The following is a 27,161-nucleotide window of genomic DNA, read 5'->3' as shown; positions in this document are numbered from 1 at the left end:
CCGGGGGCACGGGGATGGCCGGAGGGGCCGGGCGTCCCCCTCCCGGTGCGAGCCTGGCCCCACCGCCCCGCACAGCCCCGCCCGGCGGCTCCCCGGAGCGCTGCTGGGCGCTTCCCCGCTCGCCCTCCTCCGCCCTGCCCGCACTCTCGCGGCCCCTGCCCGGTACTTGGCGCGGCCCCTGGCCGGCGCTGCCGGGGCGGTGCGGGGAGTGCGCAGCGCGGGGCCGTGCGGAGCGGAGCGGAGCGGCCGCGGGGCGCCGGGAATGCGCGGCGGGGGCAGGGCGGAGCGCCGACCCCCGCCCGGGGCACCGAGAGCGGCCCTGCCCTCGGCCCGCCAGCGACGTGGCCCCTTTTCCCATTTCTCCTTTCTTTCTTTCTTTCTTTCTTTTTTTGTTTTTTCCTTTCTTCCCCTCCCTACCGAGGAAATTGTGCTGGGAGAGCAAATTTCTGAAATATCTGGCGCTTTATTTTTTTATCTTTTTTTCCGTCTGGACGGGCAATGGCTCGCTGTGAGCCGAAGGAGTCTGGAGACGTTTATAGCTAAGCTGGTGGATGCTTTTCTTTTTCAAAGCCAGAGTCTCCTGAAGAAATATGAAACACTTCTCAGTAATGAAAGGCATGTGTTCTGGGAGGGAAACTTTCCCCATCTGCCTTGTAACACGGGAGGAACAGACGTAAGGGCTAATATTTACGAGGAAAAGGTGCCTGTTGTGCTAAGCTGCTCCGTTTTGGTTTTCTCAAGTTTTTCCCATTCAGAAACACTTTGTCATCACTTTTGTAATTTTCGAAGTGATGGCATTATTGTACTGCTTGCACAAAAAAGAGCAACAGTTCCAAAATAACACAGCTTTAAAAGCATGGACTTGCCACTGGAACAGGTCTAACACACCATGCTACTTAAAAAGTTGACTCTGAAGCTGGCCAGACTTAAAAGCGGCATGTCTTTCAAGTAATATGAAAATCTCTGTCTCGATATAAATAGATATCACACTTGTTACGAGGAGAGAAGGTTATATGGCTTGTTTTGCCTTAATTGCAAGGTAGAATTACAAAGTAGCTTTGTAGCCATGAGAATTATATGTGGGAACAGAAGAAACTTGCTTAAACACTATGTTTAATGTAAACCTCACTTCAATCTACTTGAGGTGTTTGGAATTGCTTAATTATCTGCATTATTTGTATGGTGTCATGAGCGCTCTTATAGGTACTGACTTCAAGCAGTAAACAGAAATTAGAACAGTTAATTTGTGTTAAATTCTGAAGTTTTCTCCCCCCTCCCCCAGCGCACACTCCCTGGAAGGCCTGCAGATTAATTACAAAAACAACTGCTTTGACCACGTTTCCTCTGATATTTTTAAATTGCAAACAGAAATAAGGCAGAAATAATGGAAAAATAATTGAAGTGCATTAGAGTAATGCTTATTGAAATTCACAGTGGGAGTGTTAAAAGTGTTAAAGGTGCTACTATTTCAGTTGGTCTAACCAAATACAAACATATGCAGCAGAACCTGTTTCAACCTGTATTTTTTTAGTTCATTAATAACTTTTAGGTAAAGTAACTGAATTTGAAGATTTGCTGCAGATGTGTCTGCAACCCCCATTAACTTTTTAGCTGTTGTGTTCCAATTTGGTTTTGGTTTTTTTTTCCCCTGTGGTGTTTACGCTATAGTGTAAACACTGAGGATTTCTCCTGGTGTTAAGAGAACAACAGCAGGCGTTGTGGGAGCTGCTGGAAGCATACCTGACTCTGCCACCTGCAGTTTGCTGCTTTGAAATGAATCACTTAACCTGACATGGCAAAATTTGCAGTAGCTTTCTGGTTTGGTTTTTTTTTTTTTTTCCTAAACAAAAGGAATGCAGGTGGTTGCTTAGTTTATACTCCTCCAAATTTGAACAATTTTATGGTGGAACTTTCAAAGCTGAGCAATATCATTCAAGATAACTGCACCGGGATTTGCAGATAAACTGATACTAAAATATATTTTCATTCTCTTCACTTTTCTATGTCTTTCCTATGATTGCCTTTCATATTAATAGATAGCAGGCTGAAAAGTCCACATAACTTCTTTGAGGATGTTTTCCTTTCTGAGACACACTGTGATAGGCCATGGTTTCTTGCTTGGCACACTGCACAAAGAAAATTTATCCTATCAGATCAAGGCTGTGTATATGTTAAGAGACAGGATGCTGAATATAGCTTGGTGGTTTATGCAAGAGGGGATGTTGCTCATAGTCTGTATCACATCAAGTGTTTTTGTGATTGTATTCACTTGTAGTAACATTTCATGGTAAAGAATAGGTCTTGGTAAATATACAGAATGCAATTTTTAAGGTTTGCAGAATATTCATGGAAGTAACTTTTCTCATGAAACAAGCATGCATCATAATTAGCTTTTCAAATAATTTCGGCATGCCACTGATTTTTTTATGCAACAATCTATCTGTTGTGCAAATTTAAATTCAAGTAGTCAAAAGCCTTTATAGTAGTCAGTTTAGCGTTTTTATGTAAAGCAGTATCATCTTGAAAGAAGTTTTGGATCTTGTCAGTACAAAACTATTGCTTCACATATATTTCGATGCTAATCAGTGTTTTTCCTTCTCTTCCACCTTCTTCCCCCTTCTCAATTTTTCAGGGTTTCACCTTGTCAAATGGACACCAAGCGACAGTGAATGTTAACTGCGGGAGCTCTACAAGCACAGCGGCTGCTGGGATGTTGCGACAGAACGGTGGAAGTAACAAGCGTGGTTTGGGATTAGCCCGACTGTCTACCTCCAACTTCTTCACCATCTCAAATTCAGGAAACTGGGGAATGGGGCGCAGCACCAAGAGCAGCTCTCTGAGCAGCATTAGCTCCAACTCTGACTGCTATGATAATCCTGTTGTGGATCCAGAATATATCATGCAACTGGTGAATGATGTCAGAAAATTTGCAGATGTGCTACTCTATTTGAAGGAAGCCTTTCTTTCAGAAGGTGTGTCAGTTGTTCTTAATTTTTAGATTTTCTGAAACTCTAATAACTCTATTTGTATGGTTTAACTAGTATTTGCTCTGGTTGTTTCCCCTTGCCCTTTACCTTCACCGTTTATCCTCCCTTCCTCTTCCCTCCCCACCCCCAGCATGATGATTACGGGAAGTGATGGTTTTTAGTTTGGGTTCTGTATTTCCTCACCAGAACAGTGCAATCTGTTTCATAATCTTAACAAGGGAGAATAAGCTCTTAGCAGGCTGTCTAGGCTGATGTTTAAATTTGTGAGACCATCAACTGATTAGTTTTTTAATCACTTGAATGTTTTTTGTAATTCCAAACAATTCTATAACTATTTTGGTTATGTTTCAGTTTTCCAGGCTGGTTTGCTTTTCAAAAGTCTTACACACTGGTTAGCTTGCGTTTAAAGGTAGAACACAAAACTACACTGTCTTCCTTTGCAAGAAAAGTATTTACCATCTTCTGCCAGCAGGTGGAAACTGCAAATTTTCTTGCTTGTGAGAGGTGTGCATTATTGTGTTCTGTTCCTTTTGGGGAAATAGCATTAGTCCAGTTTTGGTCATCAGCAGGAAAGCTTTTATCTAATTTTCACAGAAATTTTATGAGATTAATAGCTGAAATGATAACCAGAGAAGTTTTGTATGAGATGTCCTGAGTGCTGAGCATTTGCAGTCACCTCTGTGTTCAAGTGAGTGTGCACACTGCTGAAATACTTCTACTTCTTCGCAAAAGGTGCGTGAACAATTCTCAAAAGAGCAGTAATTTGACACTAGTGATCACTTTGTGTCCACATAGTTTTTGCTGACCACACAGGATGAGCAGAGTTATTTGTAAGGTTGGGTGTCTGGTGGCTACTGAGAATGAAATAGGCATTCTGTAGGAAAGGACTATCAAAACACTGAAATGTTCCTGTTGCCATGCAGCAGTAGTTAATTTATTGGCAATTTAAAATTTTGAACTCAGAAGATCCAAAAAAACTAACATGGAAGACAAGAGTTGTTGTCTTGTTTTATACTATGGTATAGAATTAGTTTGTGAAACAGTGTTGTCCATTTAAAGGATTGATAATTTATAAGAGAAAGATGTTTCTTTTCCAGTCGGGAGTGTTCTTTTTGACTTTTGTCCCCATAATATAGTGAGCTCTGTAATGTTGGCCTTGCTTACTGCTGGCTAGATACAACCTCCTAGAAGCTGCATAGTTTGGTTTGCATTTTCTAATGTTTGGAAATGTTCACAATTGTCTGTCCAAAAATTACCCAAAACTTACTAATGTGGTTGAGCAGGCTTCTTGCACATACAATTCTGGTTTGTAGTGCTTGCAGTTTACCACCATCCTGAAATCAGGTACGTTAATTATTCCAAGGTGGAATCAATTGCAGGGATAGGAAACTAATTTCTTCCTTTTTGGAAGGGTCGCATCAGTGAGTGTTTATATTTGCTTGGTAAGCATTCCCAGAGCCTGCTGTAGGTCTTTCAGCTTCTAACCACTGTTCCTCAGCTTCTACATCAACTATTAGTTGTTGTATTGCCTCTCTGGCAGATTTGTCTAAATTCCTGACGCACAGTAGCTTCATGCTTGACCATTTGGCTCCCAGTTGGCCAAGGACAGCCGTTTGGCTGCTGGGGTCTGTAGTGGTTGGCAGCTGATTGCCAAGGGTGTGTGCCTTCAGTGTCATACCAATTAATGCTTGTATTCCCTGTTTGTGTTACCTGGACTATTGTGGAGTAAGAGCCCAGCAGTTATTGACCCAGGGTTCACTTAACATTCATCTGAGGTAGTGATCCAATCTTGGATGAAAAATCTAAGCAATTTTGTGTTGTAACGTGCTTGTGTCTAAACTAGATCATAAGTGCCTTGAGATTACAGACTTGAACTGTGTTTTGTTATGGTACCAATGCAAGTTGATTTGTAACATGAGGAGTAAGTTGAAATCTCTTGAGGGAAGTATTAGCTAAATGAAATGTTTTGTAGATTTCAAAGCTATTTCTCTTTGCATTCCTTATGCTAACATGATTTAGTTTCTTGCAGTAGTCTTGTCATAATGCTGAATTAGTTTTTGATACCTTTCAACAAATACCCAAATCAACAACCAACCAACCCAAGCACCCTAAACCTGCAAACAAAACTCTCTCTGAATGTAACTGTAGAGTTTAAAAGTTTGACAGCTGTTTGGACATGAGGGAGCCGCAGTTGTCTCTTGTGTTGAGTGAAATACCATATGTTCCATACCCTTCAGTTCTTGCTGTCCATTAGCCCTTATACTCACTGGATGCAGCATTCTGTTTTAGTGATGCAATCTGAGGCATAAGATCAAGATTCTTGACCATTGTCTTCATTAAAGAAGAGCACTGGGCATTTTCTGAACCTAGGTCAATGAATCCAGTGCCATGTCACAAATTTGGTCTTAATTCTACTTGATGGTAGGCTGAAACTGTAGTGGAGGTTACTGCAACTGATGCAGTTAGTGCATCAGTCTCTTGCTCCAGTCTTCAGCTAAATTTCCAGATGAGCAAGACCGTCATGTGGCTGGTACTAATAAGGATTTTTTTTTTTCTGATAAGAAGAAAATTAAAACAATTCCCTAGCAATCCCTGCCTGATGTGAGAGTGTATGTTGAATTAATACCTAGAAGATTCAGATAATTTCCTGTAATTTATGCTATTCTTAGTGCTATTCATTTGACTGTTCAGTTTTATTGATGGCATTCTGTTTTTCCGATGTACCCCAGGTTTACTTCTTTCAGTTTTAATGTACATCCTGCATACAAACTGTTAAGACATAATGGCTTGAAAGCTGGTGAGTTTCCTCTGTGCTTTGAGTTCCAATAGTATCATTTCTGCTGTTGGCTGAGAGTGTGAGAACCTTATTGTTGCCTTCAACTTGCACCCATCTTTGGAAAGGTAGGACACACAGTGAAGTAGAGTGTAAAGGCATGAGCCAATCTGTGCTTTTTGGAGTAGTGGCACTCAAAGTAACTTCCTATGGTAAAAGAAGTTTTAGGAATGAAGTTGTTTACTTCCCATGGAGACATGCTGGGGGCTTAAAACCTGACCATAGTATTAAAAATATTAAAAATTTTAAGTGTGTGAGGTATATTTAGGGTAAATCCTGTAACTTGGACATTAATTCTTGTCCCAAAGCATAGGTTTAGTGCATCTGTAAGTAAATGTTATTAATTTTGAGTCTAGATGGCATAATACATTTTTTTGGAGAATAGGAGATGTGGGGGAACACCTATATGTTGTCCAGTCTTTCAGAAAGATAAGAATACTTATTCCTCTGTTTAGAAAGCACATAAGCTACTTCTTGGGATAAAACATGCAGGACCTAACTCTTACAAACTTGTATGAGAGAATCTACCAGTTTAAAAAAAATTGCTTATTGCATTGATATGCAAAGTGGAGAATCTATTTAATAGGTATTTATGTATGAGGTTAGTGACTACAGTCCAAGTTTTTACTGTGTATAATAAATTTTACTGTTGCTTTAAGTAAATGATGCTACTGTGTGGTCTTTGCTCAAATGAGGCTCATTTTCTCAGGTTTAAAAAGACCACACAAAAGAATATTTAGGACACAGTAAAATATCTTCTAATTATGAACTAAGTATTTAATCTTTAAACTGTACATAGTAGCTTTTGCTTGTATTGCATTAGAGATTTTCCCTACTCTGAACAGGTAGTTAGCTACTAGTTTTGTGACGTCTGCTTTTTTTTTTTAAGGAATGTAATAGATCCTATAAGGTCTGCCCTTGCTTCTGTGGGAAATACTGTGTTTCATTATGAGTAGCTCTAAGGGTTAAATTTGCATGTGGTTTAAAAGTGCAGGGGCAATTACCTTTTAATATGTAGTCTTCTTGACTGTACTTTGGAATATATTTTGACTTTTTTGCTTACTTTATCACAGACTTTGAAGTAATCTTCAAAGTGTGATATTGTGTGCTTCATGTGGGTAATTCTGCATCCTTTTAATGAGCAAAAACTCTTTTCTTTATCTTCTTTTCTTTATCTAATGTAAATTGTAGTTCATTCTAAAATGTTAGTATACTCTTTTTTTCCCCAGGTATTTTAGAAACCAGAGTAGCAAGATAAAGCTATTATCTCTCATCATAGATTTCTCTGAGTACTAGAATGTGTCTGAATTTTTTAGAGTTTGCTATGTTTTTGGTGTGGTTTGGGGTTTGTTGTTTATTTGTTTGTTTTTGTTGGGGTTTCTTTGGTTGGTTGGTTCGGTTTTTGTTTGTTTTTAAACTGAAGCAGAGGCAAAAGTACTGCTGAACCTGGAAGGCCTGGTCAGGAATGTTTGCATTCTCTATATAGTAGCACCAATACTTTCTAAAGCATCAGGAATGCTACCTAACTTGAAACTTCTCAGGTTGTTATTTTTGAAGGCTAAGATATTCATCACAGTGGGACAATTCTAGAGGTGTCCCAAGATAAATAGTTTCCTCAAAATAAGGAACTTGTAATCTCTAGTGACTTCAAAACCTTCTTTTAGCACCATGGAGATTGGTGTTAATTGCATGCTACACTAAAAGCCAGAAGCCATTTACTGAATATAGTGCCTTAGGCTCAAAGGTGAATGATTTCTCTTCAGCCTTCCTGGCTTGATAAAGTGTATTGTCCCTATTTTTAGTATGATTTAGGCAATGCAGTATTTTTAGCATGTGATTTTTATTTCTTTATTTTCTTACAGTCTAAAGTACTAATATCGTTTTTTCTGAAGCAGTGTTCTTGGAAGTCAGTTAGTCCTGTTTTGCTAGGGAAATCTGAAGTTCATTAGCTATAACAGTGAAGACTGCTGATTGCATTTATGATAATTTTTAATACTAGGTGTAATTTTGCTGTTTGTTCTTTATTCCAATTTTGATGTTTCTCAAGGAAAGGTGCTGTCTTTGATACACCTTAAACTAGATGTATTTACCTGTCTAATGACAGCTCATACAATGAATGCTTGGTAGGTGGGCAAACTGCTCTAAACAAGGATCTGATAAAGTGTTTACTTTTCTTTGCAACAGTTTCTGGAAGGAATGTTTGGGGAATTTTTTGTATTTGGTTGGTTTTGAAGGCAGTTGGACTGATCTCTTTAGCCTTTTTGTGGAAGATGCTGGTGGTTTTCTGCTGGATAGTATTTTGTGGGATCAATAACCCTCTATGAGAGAAGGGAAAGTAAAATGCTTCCAGGGCAGCTAACTTTTGGAGACTGTGAAAACACAGTGTTTATCAAATGTGTAAACAACCTGCTTGTGAATTATTAAATGACCTTTGAGAATTGTTAGAAAAAAGCAGAGGAATCCATGTAAAGTGCAGCACATTGTTTCTCTTATTCTATGTAGCAAAAAAAAAAATAAAACAAACTGTCTAGTTACTAATAAATATTATTACAGAATTAAAAATACTTGAGGATGTTGACAAATAATCTCAAGTGGAATTTTCATGTTTATCACTTCCAGAATCTGTCAAAGTGTAATATGCTTGCAGTATCTGAAGAATAATTCTGTGATTTATTATTAAAATATTATTTTTGTACTTTGTAGCTCTATTCAAACTTGGTCCACAAGGAAGTAACTGCATGTTTAAAATTCACTTGCCTGTAAGGAGAGTGTTCATCCTCTTTCTGAACCGTGTTAGGTGTTAAAAGGTGAATTCTGACAACTTGCATTGGCTGCTTTGGATGTGATTGTTCCCATGGCAGAGTTAGCAGAAGTGTCCTTGTGAGCCACAGTAGCAGGGAGGCCAGGGCTAAAACAGGCTGGGGCAGCTGGAAGGAGTAACTTCTGATGGTGCTCCTCCTGAAATTGCCTTTTTTTTTTTTTTTAAACTTTCCCCCCTCTCCACCAGCAGCTGAATTCTTGATATGGTTCTGTAACTGTTTAAAATCTATGAGATGCATCTAAAACTGCTGTTGTCTTATTATAAGGCTTATGTGTAGGGCTTTATTTTAAACATGCTGATGGTCTATTTCCACAGCAGTTTACAGAAGAAACTTCTTCATGAGCTGCTGTGGTCTCACTGCTTCTTCCTAATGCTGGTGGGAGTTCTCTGGTAACTGCATAGCAAGCCAAGTTTTGGAGGCAGATCTGCCTGAAAACTAGTCCTAGGAAGAAAGGAACTAGTTTTTAGCCAGATCAGTTCCATCAGTTGACTGTAAGGTTGTACTGAGTACCAGCAAAGAGGGAGAAGGTGGCTGGCAAAGGAATGGGTGGCCAGAGGTTAAAATGGAGCAAGACTGAGGCTCTAGGCAGTGTTGGTGTGGCCCTCCAGCCTCACCTCACAGCTTTCTCTGCTAAAACCTGTACCAATTCTTTTGTCTGCTTTATTGAATACCAAGTTGGACAATGGTATATGAAAGAGGGGTGGTGGGGGGAGAACCACAAGCAGAGAATGCCCTTCGTAGATGGCAAATTAATGGGTCCCCTCTGAGCTTTTGGCACACTTGAATTTGACAGTCATCTTTTAGACTTGCCTTTCTAAAACCTGCTTCTTACATGCAAGGTCATATCTGCTTCCAGTCTTTCTGACCTGGAAATTCCTTAATACACCCTTTCACATAGTTCCAAGTACTAGTCACTGCTAAGTATTAGTTCAGTTAATCTGAAATTGTTCTTTCACAAATCTGAAATAATCTTTCAAGCCAAAAGATGTAAAAGATATAAACAAGAATAAAGTAAATACTTCTTTAAACTTTTTTTGACAAGTGAAATTATTGCTAGGAAGTGTGGTGATGTTTAAGAGTTTCTGGTGGGTTTTTTAATGGCAAAACTCGGAGAAAAAAACCTAGGCTGCTTCTCTTAGTGGAGCTGTAGGACCACAGCAAGCCAGCAACCTCCTGGTTGTTTTCCCATGCTTCCCTCACTTTCACACGATCCTTTCCTGGTCCCTCTCTTGAACAGAATGTGCTGAGATCCCTGTTCCTGAGTCATGTTCCTGTCCAGTTTCCTCAAGCTTGAGAAGTGCTGCAAAGAAGGTGGAAGTTTGATGTACAGCCTGGATGAAGGCAAACCCACAACAATGCAGCAAAAAGTTTTTTACAGTCAAAGTTAATGGGAGGCAACCATAGCTATGAACCAGGAATTACCCAAGCATAGCTATGAACCATAGATTTTTGCCAGGAATGTTGCACTTAATCTGGGAGAGTGAACTTTCCACCTTTCTTTCCACTTCACACGAGATCATCCCACAGTCTGTTCTGCCGAAGCCTGCTGCTTTCTGAGCTCCTGTCTGCAGGTTTTATCAGGAAGTCTTGGACTTTTAGAGGCTGTGACCAGAGCCAGAAGAACTGGGCGTTTTGTTTTGCAAGTTCGCAGTGGTAGTGCTTAATTCATCTGCAGTCATGGAACAGTTCTTCTGTTTCCACTATTCTGAACAAGAGGAAAAACCCAACCTGCTCTTGCAGTTAAGTTCAAGCAAGTTTGTGTCCTTCATAGTCAAAGTATATGCTGCCTGTTAAATGCTGGTTGCTAATGTTGGATAGTAAATGCTGTTTCTTCAGTTTCAGGGAAGATTAAAGTTAAATAATAACTTAGTGGACCAGGAGATAAGTTTGTGGCTGATAGTACTACCCCTCCCCCAGTTGCATACTCCACATTCCTTCAGAACAAATGTTCACTTGTTGCTATAGTGTCTAAGATCAGCAGTCAGGAGGGGGGGGTGTCTTGAAGGCCTGTGAGTGTTTAAAATGTAAAATCAACCCTTATGTGCAGTTGGATATTTTTGTTGACTTAAATAATTAGCATATATTTCTTTAGGAAAACTCTGAACTATTTGTAAGAGAGCACAGGCATTTTTATGTTGCCTTTGAAGTGCAAAAAAATGTAATACAAGGAAAATCTTCATTCTTCCTCCTTTTTACATTTCTGATGTACAAAAGGAGCTCAAAACAATTAAAGAGCCTTAGCTAGTGTGTTAATTAGAATTAGCTTACTTTTCTATCACAGCAACTAGACTAATGCAACTGAAATTACAAGATCAGAGAGATGAAAGGTGACTTAGTGAGGAGGAGGATGAATAGTCATATTTTCTGTTTTGCAAGTAAAGCTAGGCCTTTCAACAACAAAAATTCTTCTAATATAGTTTGCAGCTTAATAAATCGGAGCACTTGAACGAAAAAACAACTTGTGTCTCCTAAAGAACTCTGTCCTAATATCTGAAAGATAAGATTTGATCCATATCCAGTCTGCAGTCTTGTGTTCTAAACAGCAATTCCCATGTACCTGCAGGAGCTCTTGTGTTTAAAAACAAACCAAAAAGCCCTTGCCATAAGTGAGTTTCCCACTCTTGGCAAAATGTATTATAGAGTATCCACAAAAATACTCAGTTTTCTTATTTTGCTGATGCATCAGTTTCTCAAAGTTGCAACATAAAAGAACATCAATACAAATTTTTTGTGCCTGACAGCATGAAGTTAACAATTGTGATTGTCATCTTAATGATCCTGACTTCATTAAGGTTTCATAGACTAAACTATTCCTTTTCCACCCGTTTTGTTGGAAGTGTTTGTTCTTCCTATTTATGCAGCTAGATCACAGAACTGAAGCTGACTTGTTTCTTAGTTCTGAGCAAATGTTCAGCTAATCTGACAGTTGTAGTGATTTGGTTGTTTGATCTAATGTCTTGGTAATGGATCAGAGTTAAATGTGTATGGCAGGGTAGGAGATTCGATACAGAGCTTGGACCTTGATTTTTGTAGGTAGCTGTTTCCCTGTTTTTTCAGGAAAGTAGGGATTTTATGGGGACTTGCTCTTTTGTCTGCCTAAAATGCCCCTTTTTATGGAAGATCAAGGGGACTCCTGTAAGGCTGTAGAAAATAGTTGTTAAACTTTCATCTTCGTGACATTCTTTACAGAACAGTGTAAGTGCAAAACCTAGGACTTAAGGAATTTTCTTTTGTAGAGGCTATGGTTTAGCTGACCAAAGTATTTTTCCTTTTCACCATTTTTTTCCTCCTTTACTGCTTGAATACTTTCTTGGACTAATTTTTAAATGTAAGAATTCTTACTTGCCAATTACAGTTATTTTTAGTTGATAAATCAGTTTTAATCTTAAATTAACGAAACTTACCTCTTCTTTGTCGTGACTGACCTGATTAAGATACCGAAGCTATTTTAGTAATACACCATGCTCCCTGTTTCAAATACATCAATTCTCTCTGCTGTGTATAACTTGGGTTCAGGGCCAACAGGTGGGTGTTGCAGCAGTTCATTAAGTCTGTAGAAGTTCTGTTAGTACTACTTATCTATGAGATCTAGAATGACCATGGGATTGTGTATGTTGCTACACATACGTGCTAAAGGAAAGGGGTGGTTCTTATTTTGGAAAGAATCAGGTGTTCTTCTAACTCTTGTAATGTCTCAGTCCTTTCCTACTTTTTCCCAGGTTTTAGAAATCTGCAAGATGGGAAAGGCCTGATGAGGAAGTTTCAGCAAAGATGCTTTAAAAAATAAATTAAAAATTAAAAAATAATTGAAGAACTCAATTGCAGGATTGTAGATCAATAAGTTGCAGGAGGATTATTTGTATGGTGGAATTAAAGTACCTTCACGCCTTTTCAAAAAGAGGCTTTAACATCTTTAGGACTTGGGGCCAAATGTTAATTTTGTACTTAGCATTTCCAAGTTCTGCTCTGAGTATTGTATTTAAATTTTTCCAGTGTATGCAGGTGAGATTGTTTTAGGGCTCTGTGTTGTGAAGAAATGTAGCATCTCAGTTCATGTTCTACTTTTGGATACAACACGTTCTTAGCTCTACTTCTAAGATCAGATGTTGTGGAAATAGTTATGGACATGGTATTCCTGAAGCATTAGCTTAAAGACTGTGCAGTGTTCACAAATTTGTCTTGCTAAAACAGTGTTCATAGTGGTATGAGTGGATTCTTTAGTAGAATGCTTTTTTATGGGTTTTTTTAATTTGTTTTTTTTCTCCTGTGGACTTTTCTCTCATTCATTGATTGTGTACAGGGTATGTTAAGGTATTTTATATTACCACAGCTATGGAGCTAAAAGGTCCCTCCAGAAGTTGTCCAGTGCTGACAACAATGGGGGGCGAAAAGTGTTTACTGGAATCATGGAAGTGGAGGTGCAGAGCAACAGAAGACTGGTGGTCAAGAAATTGGGCTTTGGCCTCAGCTCACATGTAGGTTATCCACTCGGACAGAAGAGCAGTTGAAGGAGGAGCTTTTCTAAGGAGTAGTTCTATATGCTTTGTGCTGCCTTGACTAAGGTGCAAATTGTTTATCTGAAAGCTTAGCAGCATGCATGAATTGTGATAGTTGAGTGAAGACAGTTCATGAAGGCCCTTGAGAAAGTAACTGTGGTAAATAACTTATGCCACTGGTGAAGAAGGGGAAACTAACAGTAGGATTCAGACTGCAGAGTGGGCAGATTAAATGTTTTCTGGTATTCATGTTTAAGCCTTTGTGTTAAGGACAAGCAAACAAATTCAGCAAGCAGTGGAGAACTCTCTTCTGGTTGTAATTGGCTTCAGGTAATGACTAGACATGAGATGTTAGTACTAGGGAGAAAAAGCTGTGTAAATCCAGAACCACAAAGCAAATGAATTCTGTGGTGTTTTTCACCTTTCTGTTGCAAGGTATTTATGATGAAATACTACTCTTTTAAAAATTCATGATGAGATGTACAGTGAGTTACTGTTGGCCTTTGGGACGTGCAAGTGCTGGTGTGACATCAGTTGCTGCCTTAATGATAGTCTTATCGTGTTTTCTCTTTATACAAAATTATCAAAAATGTTTTGATGTGAAATAACTGATACCAAAACATTGTAATGCAGTGGAGATAGACTGCTCCTGAGTCTAGTAGATGGGAACATTTTAAAAGTATTTTGTTTGGACCATTCAAATGGCTCTCCATCACCTGTGTGAGTTATGCAGTCAGGCTTTAGTCTCTTGGGTGGTTGTTTCAGCAGGACTTCAGTGAAGGAACTTCAAATAAGTTTTAATCCTTTATGTTCACCAGTTTTCTAGACAAGTAATGCTACTGGGTGCTGCTTTAGTGGTTTGAATACCTCTTAAAATCTGTTGATTTTAAAGTGTAACTTTTTTCTTTTAATCAAACCAGAAATTGACTACTATCACATCCTGTAGCAGTCCATAGTTGTGTTTAAAAGAGCCTTTAAAATAAATGCATGAAGTAACACACCCCTTGTTTAACACCATATAATCTTGTAATCCTGGCTTTGTGTGGTCTTTTGAAAACTAGGTGGGCAGGCAGCAGTAAAATAGCTTCTTCACTCAGTCAGTGGCTTAGCCTGAAAGTGGTAGGAGCAGGCATGTAGAACAAACAGCATGTTAGACTAAAATTAACATGAGTTAAAGGTTCTTGTTTAATCATCTCTTGATGTTGGTTAGCAAAGGTTACATTTATTTTGAGTAAATAAACCTAACTTTCGTACTACCCTTTCTGTGTGCCAGTTTGGTGTAGTGTGATCAATTTGGCTGGTGATTCTTTCATTTTCTGATTTGTTCTTTTTTTTTTTTCCAAAAACTTGTGCTGTAAATGTTGAGTTAATACTACTTCATATACTCTCAGAACTTGAACCAGTATGCAAGGAACATAGTTGCTTAGAGCATAAGACTTCTGATTTTAACAAGTCTTCTGTTGGCAGCTGTTCAGTCTAGTGACTGTTTGACTAAGTTTTAGTGAAATATCCTTGAACAAGAAATAAGTAACTAGTCATTACTAGTGGTATGGTTGCCTTTCCCAATGGATATGATTTTTTTTGTGAACTGTGTCTGATCAGATTTATTGCTAATGTATTCATACTAAAGAATGTAGTCTTATGTCCACTTGACAATTTACAATTCTAACCTAAAATATGTCCTGAAAGTGCTGAAGCATTATCCTCCCTTAGCTTTCTTCTTAATCTCTGGGAAGATTCAGGGAAGTGAACAGTGACTAAAATGGCCATGTAATGTTTTCACTCTCATTTGTCAGAAACAGGTAAGGAAACACTAGCAATTTCCATTAATGGTTTCTGGTCTCCAAGTTTTGGTTTAATAAAAGATTTAAGTATTCTAAAGATTAAACTGCATGGCTGAACATATCTAGGTTAGTTGACTGGAATCTCAAGACTAGTGGAATAAAAAAGTTAAAGGCATGTAGTGTACAACATATTGAAATAGATTAAAAGCTGCGTTGTGGTAAGTTTTTTTTCTGAAAGGCTTCCCCACTTTAAAAATGGGGAATTCATCTATGAATTTTAATGTGAAATTAATGTGAAGTAACAGCTTTTCTGCTGATGTCAGCTGGCAAACCAACAAAAGGAAACACTGCTTTTAGTGTTGGGAGAATTATAAGATTTTGATTATTCTGATGTGTTTTGCATATATACCTATTTTAGTGATTTTTTTTTAAGATTGTTTTTAAAAATCCTGGGTTTTGTAACTTTAATTTCTGAAAATTAATTTAGTCTGGATTTGCTCTATATGTGTAGTCAAGAACGACTTCTTACATAAGTTTTGACTTCACAAGTACAGAACTGGTCCATAACTAAAATGGGGAAGGAATGTTAGACCAGTTTAATAAAAAACAAAAACCACCACAGCTCAAGGTCACATCAGAGGCTAATCAGCATAGTTAGTGGTCGAATCTATATGGATAGATTGCTGTATTTTTGCCAATCCTTGGTAGCAAATGAAAAATCTGAAAGGGTTATTTGGCTATTTGGGATACACAAAAAAAGGTTATCATGCTAGAAAGCTTAACCTGGAAGGCTGAATTTATGTGGGATCATTTTGTGTTTCATCCAGGAATATTTTTTCTGAAAAAAAAAACCTGCAAGCCTGTATATGCACAGTGCTTATTTCAAAAAGTCAAGGTAGAACTTCTGCCCTTAAAATACAGAAAGAAAAAAAATTAAGTACCAGGTGCTTTTTAATTTTAACCTAAATTTGTGCAATCTTTTTTAAGGTCAAATTTAGTAGTTTAACAGTAAACAGGTAATTGAATTGCCAAATGTCAAATGCTTTATTGTACTACAAAACCATTATTTGTGTGGAATAACTCAAATCAAACAGTGCTACTTTCAATATACTGTATTCAGGGAGCTGTTTGCAGGAAGTTTCAATGCATTCTCACTGAACTGGGTCAGTATATTGCTCTTTAAAAAAAAAAAGCCTACCAAACTCTAATGCTTTTATTTAAAATGTACAGATTTGGGTTACTATTTTTATTATTTTCTTTTCCTCATTCCTAATCAAACTCCACATGTCCCCAGATTTTCTTCATTGAAATAATTGCTTAACTGATTATTTTCTATAAATGGTGGTTTTTTGCTGCAATACAATGTTGTTAGAACATTGGTTGCAGTGGATTCTGGAGCACATGTTGCAGACTGTGCGTTTGGTGTGGTGTGTTTTAATGATGCCATGACAACAGGGGTTGCCATGATACTGATGAACAAAAAGGCTAGGACTGGCTTCTTGCTAATTTGGAAGCTTCAAGTACGATGTTTCTGGACAGAGGGATGGGTAGGTAACATCTCATTCTGCATTGTGCAGGGTGAGGAGTTTGCTAGTGTCTTTGGCAGCTTCCAGCCTTGCTAGAGATTTTGCAGGAACAATTTCTTCCAGAAATTGAGTTTGGTTTTCAGTGAATTAAAATGTTTCCTTCCTTACATCTGCAGCAAGTAGTCAAATAAAGCAAGAAATATGATAGCTAAGGCTGCTGCTTTCTCATCACTCCTGAACTATGACCACCAACTAATATCTCTACCACCATTAAAGGAAAATGTTTTGTACATTTAATATCCATACATTCAATGAAAATCATGTCTAACTCATATGTTTACTGCCTGAAAAGAAAGCTTCTTTGACAGTAGACTAGATAGGAGGGACATAGATTACATTGATTGTGGTTTGACCATGGCAAAGTTAAGCAAGTTTTCACTGTGTATTTGATTAATTCTTATGGTCTTTTGGATGTAGTAGTGACCTCTGTTAAATCAGACAAATATGCCAGGCTGTTAATCTTGTTAGAATGAGGCTGACAGAGAGGGCAAAAAGAAATGATGGTTTAATCTGGGACCATTTGCCAAACTGCAGATGTAGGAATTAGGTGATTTCCACACAGTTCATTGTTGTGTGATTGTTTTGCCTACTCTGTGATGCTCACTGGGAAGTCTCATAGTCTGGATCAGGTTCAGACCTGAGTGCTGACAGTGTCCTAGTATGCAGTGTGGACATAGATGAAGATGACAATAATGTGATTTTAGTTTAAATCTCTTTTGCTTTGGATAAGTTTCATTCAATGCTGATTTTTTTTTTCCCCTGCCCTAGGTGGCAAACTAGTAATACCATGTAATCCTTCTATATAATGTATTAGAAACAGGATATAATTTACCTTAAGGTCAAGAATAAGATTTTTAGTAAATATGAGTGAATGATCTCTTAGCCAAGATACTGGTCTTGCATATTGAAATGTTGTTTACTCAGGCCTCTTTCTTGTGAATCCTTCCAAGATTGAAAGTGTTGGGGAGCTGACTGTTTGCATTCTATAAGGTGAAACTATAATAAAAACTTCTGGATCCAGATATTGGGGAAATTGCTTGCCAGTTTGTGTGCTTGTTCTCACCATCCTACAAGACTATTTTTTCTGGGCAGTTTGTCCTGAAAGAGGTTAGGATTTATGGAGAAGATGTGAAATGGTGCCTAAAACTGTAATTGAGACTCCTATATTTCAGTAGAAGGGGAGGTGAAGTACACCCACTTGAGCTGATCCCAGAACAGATTTACAAAGGGAGTTCTCAAAACAAGGACCAGACCTAGTGAGGGTGATGGTTACAAAGGGTGCTCAGATGTTCTCATCCAGTTGCATTTTTTTACTGATAGTGGCCATAGAGTGAGTTCACAGTAGATGCTTACGTAGTGAAGGCATTGTGCTCTTGAAGGTAGATGGAGAAAATATTTGTGCAGAAATACAAGTTACCTTGTTTATAGTAAGATTTTTCACAAATGAGATGAGTTTATGTAGATCCCCCCTCCCTCCCCCAGTCTAAAGAGAGTGTATATGAACGTGGCTGTAGAGAGTAGGCATGGTGGGTTGTTCCACTGTGTGTAACATTCTTCAAAACTGTTTGAATGCATGACATAACTAATCACATCTTCTAATTATTAAATGAAACTAATGGAAAGCTGGACCTTATTACATGTTGTGAACTACAATATCTGCTTCGACAGTCTCATGTAATGAGAAGCATTTTACAGGGAAGTAATTGAGTTGAACCATTTTGCAGGGATGTGTTACTTTTCAGTGGTTTTATCTAGATCTCTACCCTGTCTTTTGTTAGCATGACCAACTTCTGCTCTAAACAAACTTGTACCCACAGCTAAACAATAGTTGTATTAGTGGTTTCCCTTATTTTGTGACTGGTGGAAATTGGGTAGTAGAGAGTCTGCTGCTGTTAAAAGGCCCTAATGTTCTAGGTGGAGAAGCAGTAAGTAGAATTGCGCATGCATCTTCTGTATGGGTCTGAACAGCAGTGTAGTGGGGCAAAGACTGTCAGTCTGTATTTAAACTTACCCTGGCAAACATTTGTTGACATAAACAACTTCAGAAATGTTTGGGCCAACAATAAATCAGGTCAGACAAAAGAATGCCAGCCAACTGACACAGCAGTGCCTTTCCCGACTGCGTGTATTGTGACCAGCTCTGACTTGGCAGGGAGGATGACTGGTGCTGCAAGCTTGATGAGCAAATTTGATTTTGTTTTGCGTGAATAGAATCCATTGCTATAAGGACATTATTGCTTAGTAACTTACTAAACAAAGACTTCCCTTTGAGAAATACCTGAAATTAGAAAATAGGGAGATTATGCTTTTGTACTGAAGATGGGCTAGCGGTTTTAAAATGTGGTGACCAAAACTATTGAGGAGTGGGGTGCTAATGACAACAGTGTGCTATTGAGATGCCTTGGCAAACAGACAGATTTTCCAGCTGCTTTGTGCTATCATTCTTGTATATTAGGCTTGTCAGCTTTGAATATATAATTTTTCACCCTTTTCTTCTCTCTCTACTTCTCCTACAGAGTATGCTTTTATTTGGGAAGAGCTTGTTTTCAGCTCTTGTAAATGACAGTTCAGCCCCCAGTGAAAGAAGATTTGCAGATAGGCTACTAAATTCTCTCCAAGCCTTTTTTCCCCTGCCCTTCAGTTTTAAGAAATTTTTTCCTTTTGAGAGGTAGGGGGCTGACTCATTCCACCGGGAGATTGCAGGAAGCTAGTCACCTGAATGAACAGCTGAACTCAAGTGCCCAGAGAGGGCCTCTGTGTTGCAGAATCACTGGCAGTCACGGCTTTAGATTTGGATGGATTTTGCAATTCATGCTGTTAATCTTGAGAGAGGTTTTAAAACAATATGGCATCCATTGGTGGAGAATTTCCTGCTGACTTCATGTGCATCAATGAATGTGTACAGTGATACAAGGGACAGAGGAAAAATGGGAAGTATTTTTTATGACTACTTCAGTTAGATTGAATTGTTGCAGGAACTCATTGGAGACACATTTCCTTGTGCATTCCTTTCACTGTATGCAGTATTTCTCTACTGTTGTTTCCATCTCAACCATTTTCAGACTTCTTAGCATTAAAACTGTTTCTGTTGATCTGGCATATTTAGATTGTTTTGCTACCTGAGGTTTCTAAATCTGTTGTGAACAGGAAATCTCTGGTTTAGTGTCTGTTTGGTCTGAGTCATTGTAAATGCAGTTTAGTTGTGGTTCCTGATGACTTCTGCCCCCACCTCTCCCCAAGCACCACTTGTCACAGCTCTTTTGTCTTCTGGAGGCACAGAAACAATGTTAGAGATATTTTGTAAACAACTGATACAGTGATGGAATACAAAGAAATCTCAGTTGGGTGTAGCCAGACCTTTGCTTTTGAGAGTACAAATAACTAATCTTGTGCTTGAGTGCATTATTTTAGTGATAGTGTTCTCCTGGATGGTATGATAAGCATTTAATTCAACTCAGTGGTTTTTTTTTTTTTCAACTAGCATTTCCCTTTGAAGCTTGTTGCTTCTGTTTCAGACTTGAAGAGGCTTGTGTCCGCTTCAAGGTTTTTCTTTCTGTCTTCCCCTTCCCACTTATTTTGTCTTTTCACCCAGCTCTGTTGTTCTGGTAAGATATATTAACAGATTTTAATTACTAAGAAACTGCATTTTGGGATCAATTTTGCTTTAATTAGTCTTCGGAGGGTGTGGTTTTCTGTCTTCACCTAACACATAAGGAACCTTAAGAGACTTTTTTAACCTATAATAACAACAAGTCTGTAGTTGTGAGTTACATTCAACTCCCAAGAATAATTCATACAGTTTGATGTCCATCTGTGATACCCTCCTTCCTGAGCACTCCCAAACTGACAAAAGTCTATACATTAGTTGGGCTGCTTTATGGCATTGTTTCCCCTCCCCTATTTGCTGGGGGCCCAAAAGTCCCACCGTGTTGCCAAAAGGATCTGGCTATGGGATGTGAGTGTTCGGATCACAAGATTAGGAGCTCTTCTCTCCAGACACAAGTGAGCATCTGTGTGTCAGAAGGCAGGGACACCATCATCATCTTGGCTAGGCAACAGATACAGTTCTGGTCAAATGGTGCCCTCTTGCAGACCATCTCTAGTCCATTGACCATGATATTCTCGTGCCCTTCATGTGAGGGCTGCTTATATTCTGCTTAGACAGGGACAGCTGTCAGGGATGGTTTGCGGCATATAGTCTTCAAATGTCTTTATAAAAGCTCATCCATCCTAACCCTGCCAGTAAAAATAATTAGTCTTGCCAATAAAAATAATTAGTTCTGATGAAAGATTCTGGAATATTTGTCTACCTCTGGAGGTCTGTAAGAAGAGACAAGACATGAGCTCCAAGGACAACCTCCTTAACTTCAAAACTTAAGTCTGTACACTAGACTTACTTCTTGATGAACTAATTTCAATTACCTCTGACTATTAATATCTTAATTCCTGAAGATAACATGTTATATCTGAAAATTATAGTATTTTCTATGTTGTCTGATCCACTTTGAATTTGTGGGCATCAGTACGGCTTTGCTGTTTTTCATTATCATCATTGCCTTTGCCTGGAGCTACATGGTACTCCCAGCATTTATTCTTGCATTGATGAAGTACAAATAATGGATTAAAGCCTGAAGGGACCATTAAAATTATTTGGCTTTATTTTGAGAGCTATAGAATTTTTCTGAGTGTTAGAAGGTGGCAATGGGTTTAGGCTAAAGCTGTGTCTAACCCATTGTCTGAGCTCTGACGATTGCCAAAATTGAATACAAAGAAAGGTAAAAATGAGATGTTAGACATATGCTCTGAACAGTTTTTGCTTAGTAGAATTCTTGAGCTGTTACATTGTTTTAGTACAATGCTTGGTAGTTTGGTAGGTTAAAGTGTGGAGTAGTGAAGTGAAAAGAAGTTGTGGGGGCAGATTCAAAAGGAATTAAGTTAATTCAGAGCAGCAGTTACATTTCATGTGTAGGAACAGCTGTGGTGCAGCAGCTGGGGATGCTGGTGGACTGAACTGCTGAAAGCAGCCAGTTTGGTCTCCTCAGCAGTAGCACCCAGTGCTGTGCGAGGCACAGGTCAGAACTCGTGGCCAGACCCACCACGGCATTTATTGACTCATTAGTAACCCATAGGAAAACTTAACTTGTCTAGTCTCTTCTTGTTTCCATGTAAACGTTTTGTGTCAGTGCTGTATTTTGGCAAGAAATTCCACAGATCTCTTACATAAAGAACCACCCTTTTCTCTTTTGGAGCTCCTGCTTGCTCACTTTAATTATCTGAAGTGTGTTACATAGAATTGAAATACATGGAGAAGCAATTGGTTCTACCTGTTTTTTTAATGCCTTTTAAAATTTTATAATCTTCTTTCATATCCCCTATAAATAGCTTCTTATCCAAGGCTGCAACTTCTGCTGTTGTTGCTTTCATGGATACTGCTTCAAGCCTGGATTGCTTTCCCCATTGAGTTCCAAACTGTGAGCTATAGTATGCCTTTAGATCATTGTGTGTTTGTCATGAACAACCTCTGCTGCTAATGTGGATGCACTGAATCATGGCCACGTTGAATACCAGGCTTTTGACTTTTTTTTGCCTTTGCTGTGTTTGAGTCAGTTAAAAATCATTATATGTACATGTAAATGAAGACATAGCTGTAACTATTTGGGTTTTTTTAAAGAAATTTTGTAGAACTTTCTTAATTTACTGCTCTGTAAGTTGAGTTTGCCTAGATTTTTGTGTGTCCTGTTACAGATAGAGCTTCCTTATCCCTTCCAGCAAGAAAAGTGCCAGTGAATGGTAGATAAAGTTTTTTACCTTAGTGTACTTCTTGAGTCAGGGTTTTTCCTCTGACAATGTATAAGCCAGTTTGAGTTGGAAAAAAAGTCTCCTGATATGCAACATGTAGGGAAATGAAATCTGAACCACAGTGGTCCTTAGGAGACTTGCTACTGTACCTGATACAATCATATATATTTTGTGTGTAGCTCCCCACACCTGACAGCAGTGATCTACTATACTGATGTGTCATGTTGTACTATGTGGATTCCCCAGAAAAATTTAGCTGTCTGTAGCCTAAATATAATGTCTCGTCACCAGAAAAAATGGCTCTGAGTTGAAAGTGTTCTCTGAGCAAACTGGATCAATTTGCACTGTACTGTAATTGTCTGTATTGATCTGTTTGTTATCATGGCCACAGACAACACAGAATTGCCTCTGCTCAGTGGGGAAGTGAGTCAGCTTGTATTAGATCCTCTTTTTCTTTTTCATAAGCTAGACTTTCCTGAATTTGAAAGCTTTTTACCACAACTTGCAACGCAGCACTCTAGCACATGAGAAACTTTAATTCCATGCACCAGCACCTCTTCTGTAACAGAACAGAAGAGCTTGTGGTTTAACCTGTGCCATGGATGCAACAAGAAGTATTAAAAAATAAAAAAACCAAAAAAAACCGAAGATGGGGTTTGGGTTTAGAGGTGCATAGCAAGAGGCATATGCTGTGAAAACCATCACCATCCTGGATTGTGTGTTTGAGAATTGTTCTGATTAGGCCTAATTTAGGTGTTCAACTTACTTATCGGGGCTGACATGCTTAAAGACAAACCTTTGTAGACCTAGGCTTATATATATATATTAAAGACTCTTAAGATTTTGCTGATACTTTGGTTAAAAACTAGCCAACATTTGCCAGAAATTTTAATTTACAAGTATACAGAAATGGCATTGAATTTGTATCAGGTGAAGAAATACTTAATGAACAATCAAAATCTTTTGTTGATACCTTTTTTGCATATATGTAATTATCAAAATGATTAAATGACATGAGAAAAAGAAGATGGTTTAATTCAGAAACCTTGGGATATTAGTGTGGAATTCCCACCCCCTTTTTTTTAAGTATGCTTGCTTGACTTCTTGTGAGAAATGAGTTTGTGTAAATGATGTACAGTATTGCAAGTTTACTCTTGGCAACTGCTGGTATAACTTTATCTTTTAACAATTTCTTTATGTTAAGTAGGCTCAGCTTCAATATAGACTAGTTTCATGCAGCTGAATACCATCAAAGTGGTTTGTAATGTGATTGGGTGTTAATTCACTGTTTTAATGTAGTTTCTCTTTTACTTTTCTCAGAAAATCAAGATGGCCTGCATCAAGTAGTACATGAACGCCTGGGGGAGTTGCTACGTGTTTTAAAAGCAGTGATAAATAAACATCAGACTCTAAATTCAGTTGATATTCTTAGTGCTGCAGGAACAGTTATTGCAAAAGTAAAAGGTAAGGAATTACTACCTTTCATATTTATGGAAAATGTAAATTAGTGACTTGATTGACTGTGGTTTGGAGTTACAGAATTCTACATATAGAGAAGAAGCTGGGGTTTTTTTAAGAGCAATACTTGTTTAAGAAATACCTTCCCTAAGTGAAGAGTAATATTAAGTAGCTTGTTCTCTCATTGACGTGATCAAATTCTGCAGATGTTCACAAATTCTTTTTACCTTTCCTCCCCTGAACGAAATCTAGTTGTTTGCACTTGAAATATACTTGTAACACATTTATTGTAGACTTCACCCTTTGTTAATGAGTTTAAGAAGAGCTACAGTCATGGAGGGATTGCATTATTTTCTATATGGAAAGAAAAACTATACTTAGGAAAGCACAGTGGATATTGCGTAATTACAGAGTTTTGAAAGTAATGCCATCCTTTATTGTTGTAAGAAAGATACTTGAAATAGAAGCAATGCAGTTATATCTTCCAGTTTTCTCTCGAATGTATTCAAGTTAGTCAAGTTGTAAGACTGTTCTTTAGTTACGCAAGAAATGCCTGTGCCCAGCATAACTCACTTGAACTGCCTTTAATATGATCTTGTATGATAAGACACTTCTTAAATGAAAAATGGCATGAAAGGAGTTGATGTTGTTATGGTTACAGTCTTTGTTCTTGAGCTGTAACTAAGTTCAAGTTTTGACTTTGTTTCTCCTCTTAGTTGTATTACTCTGTGAATAATTTTCTCATTGGCAATGGTTTGAGATTACCAAAAATCTAACTGTAAGACTGCTGGTACAGAATCCAAAGTGCAGTAATGTAGCCTCAGGGGTTGGTATTGGGAGTGACACTTTTGAACATCTTTGTTGGTGACAAGGACAGTGGGATCAGGTGCACCCTCAGCCAGCTGGCAGATCACACAGAGCTGTGTGGTGTGGCCAACACGCTGGAGGGAGGGGCTGCCATCCAGAGGGACACTGACAGGCTGGAGATGTGGGCTTGTGTGAGCCTTGTGAAGTGTAACCAGGCCAAGTGCAAGGTCCTGCACCTGCATTGGGGCATTCCCAAACAAGCACAGGCTGGGCAGAGAATGGATTGAGAGGGGCCCTGAGAAGGGCTTGACGGTGTGATGAGAGTTCAACATGACCCAGCAATGTGTTCTTGCAGCCCAGAAAGCAATGCCATTCTGGATTCCCATTCGTCCAAAGCAACATGGGAAGCAGCATGAGTCTCCCCCTTTACTCCCCTGTTGAGAACCCCTGCCTGGAGTACTGCATCCAGCTCTGGAGCCCCCAGTACAAGAAGGATGTGGACCTGTTGGGAGCAAGTTCAGAGGGTCACAGAGATGATCAGAGAGCTCTCCTATGAAGACAGGTTGAAAGTTGGGACTGTTTAGCCTGGAAAAGAGAAGACTCTGGGGAGACCTTAGAGCCCCTTCCAGTACCTGTAGGGGGACAAGAGATCTGGACAGGGGCTTTTGACAAAGGTGTGTAGTGATAGGACAAGAGGGGAAGACTTTAAACTGAAAGAGAGCAAGTTAAGCTTAGATACACGGAAGAAATTCTTTACTGTGACCATGGTGAGACACTGGCACAGGTTGCCCAGAGAAGCTGTGGATGCCTCATGCCTGGCAGTGTTCAAGGCCAGGCTGAATGGGGCTTTGAACAACCTGATCTAGTGGGGGCTGTCCCTGCCCATGGCTGGGGCATTGAAATTAGATGAGCTTTGAGATCCCTTCCAACCCAAACCATTCTATGGTACTTTGGCTAAAGTAAATACAATCTCACTCTGTGGCTAATAGTCTTTCCTGTGATCCAGCCTGTGTGACCTACCTGGCCACACAATTGCAAGGAAGGGAGTTCCAGACCACATTAAAGATTATGGTCTCAGTCAATACTGCCTCATTTTTATAGCCATTGATACAAACAAGTACTTTGATATGAAGGTTTATGTTATGCTGGTCAGTGTTTGCTCAGACACATATTGTATTTGTCACATCTCTGGAGATGGAAATGGGAAGATTCAAGGCTCCAGCTCTTTCTGACTGGTGCTTCAGTCCACGTCTCTGAAAACAGCAAAGCCTTTGCTGTATGAAAATAATACCACCCCCCAACATAACCTGTGGTTGATGTGAGGGCAGTTTGCCTCTAGCACCTGTTTGGTTTTTGCAGCTGGTTTTTGTCTGAGGCTCATACTGCTCCAAGTTTATATTCAAACTGAAGTGTATGACTGCTGGTACTGAGACAGCGGAAATAAAAATATAGCACATTGTGGTGAATCGTAAGCATATCAGACCTCAAGTTTGCTTACAGTGACCTGTCTGGAGCACATGCATTCACAGGTTTTCAGCTGTGGTTATTTCACTAGAGGTAATGTAGCTTTTGAATAAACAGGAAGCTACAAGAATGTGAGGAGCTGGTAAAACATATCCATCCTTTTTCCTCTGTCTTCCCTGTCTTTGTTACTGTGACATTATGAAAAGTTCATGTGACTCATCTGTTTTTTGTCATTGGAGGACAGAACTATAAAAAGATATGGAAGCGCTCTGTAGTCAGATTTATGACTAGGAAGAAAATTAACCTGGCGTGGAAAAATTTTGATGTCTATTTAGGAGAGGAGGAAATAGAAACAAGCTGGGATTTACATACGATTCCACCCCATTTCTGAGTCTTTGCTTAATGTGAGGGTTTCAAATCTAGTTTGTCTTTGGAACTTCATATAGGGTCAAATTGCTGTTTTAACAGCCAAATGCCTTTTGGTCTTCATGAAATCAGTTACAATAACTTTGGAACCTTAGTGGCTCTGTCTTGGGAAGTATTCTCATAACTATGACAAGTTGCACTGTGCTTTAAACATAATGTCCGGTGCAGGTAGACTGCTGCCTTTAGGTTACTGCAAGTGTGAATATTTTGAAGGCTAACAAAAATTAGAATTCTTGTGACCTTCTTTCAAGCCTTGGTCGTTTCTCAGGACCTTCAGTGGGAATGATAAAAATGTACTTGTTCTGCTTTGGATGTCCAATGCTTTTCCTTTTATATTGAAGGAAAAACTAGCTGCAACATGTTATCTAAATCTTGCTACAGAGAATCATGCTTGGCAGTGCAGACTTGTCTGACATGTACTATTTTGGACTGAGGTTGAAGGAAGGTGGTGGGGAGAAGCGTGAGACATGACACATTTGATTTCTCTGGTTATGTCTTGGGCATGACATGGTGCACTGGGCCTCTTTGGACTCTACTACTTATACGTGCCTACTTGAGTGCTTCATGAAAAATGTCTTTTAAATGGCGCCTCACTTGACCTGGAAGAATTGAGACTTACTGAAGCATCTTACTTGGAACCTGTTTAGACTCCTGTTTCTGTAAGTCACTTCCCAGTCTGGCACAGTGTCATATTCATAG

At 38.9% G+C, this 27,161-nt stretch overlaps 1 protein-coding gene across 9 annotated transcripts in view; it reads left to right on the top strand.

Annotated features, from left to right (window-relative positions):
- Positions 1–401: 401 nt before the first annotated feature.
- The window catches only part of ARHGAP29 (Rho GTPase activating protein 29), a 49,874-nt gene continuing 23,114 nt past the window's right edge, over positions 402–27,161 (top strand). For 2 of the 9 annotated variants that reach the window (XM_085068111.1, XM_085068110.1), the window contains exons 1-3: positions 402–621; positions 2,633–2,972; positions 23,628–23,771. In XM_085068111.1, the coding sequence (XP_084924237.1) occupies positions 2,711–2,972; positions 23,628–23,771 (406 nt within the window). In that variant the 5' untranslated portion in view covers positions 402–621; positions 2,633–2,710. Of the gene's footprint in view, positions 622–2,632; positions 2,973–19,130; positions 19,443–23,627; positions 23,772–27,161 lie in introns of those variants that run through there. The other 7 variants (XM_085068109.1, XM_085068113.1, XM_085068108.1 and 4 more) reach the window with 5 other exon arrangements.

Source organism: Lichenostomus cassidix, chromosome 8 (assembly GCF_008360975.1).
Source record: "Lichenostomus cassidix isolate B80296 chromosome 8, HeHo_3.0, whole genome shotgun sequence".
Taxonomy (NCBI): domain Eukaryota; kingdom Metazoa; phylum Chordata; class Aves; order Passeriformes; family Meliphagidae; genus Lichenostomus; species Lichenostomus cassidix.
The sequence above is the reverse complement of the archived record's forward strand: the minus strand, read 5'-3'. Positions and strand labels throughout refer to the sequence as shown.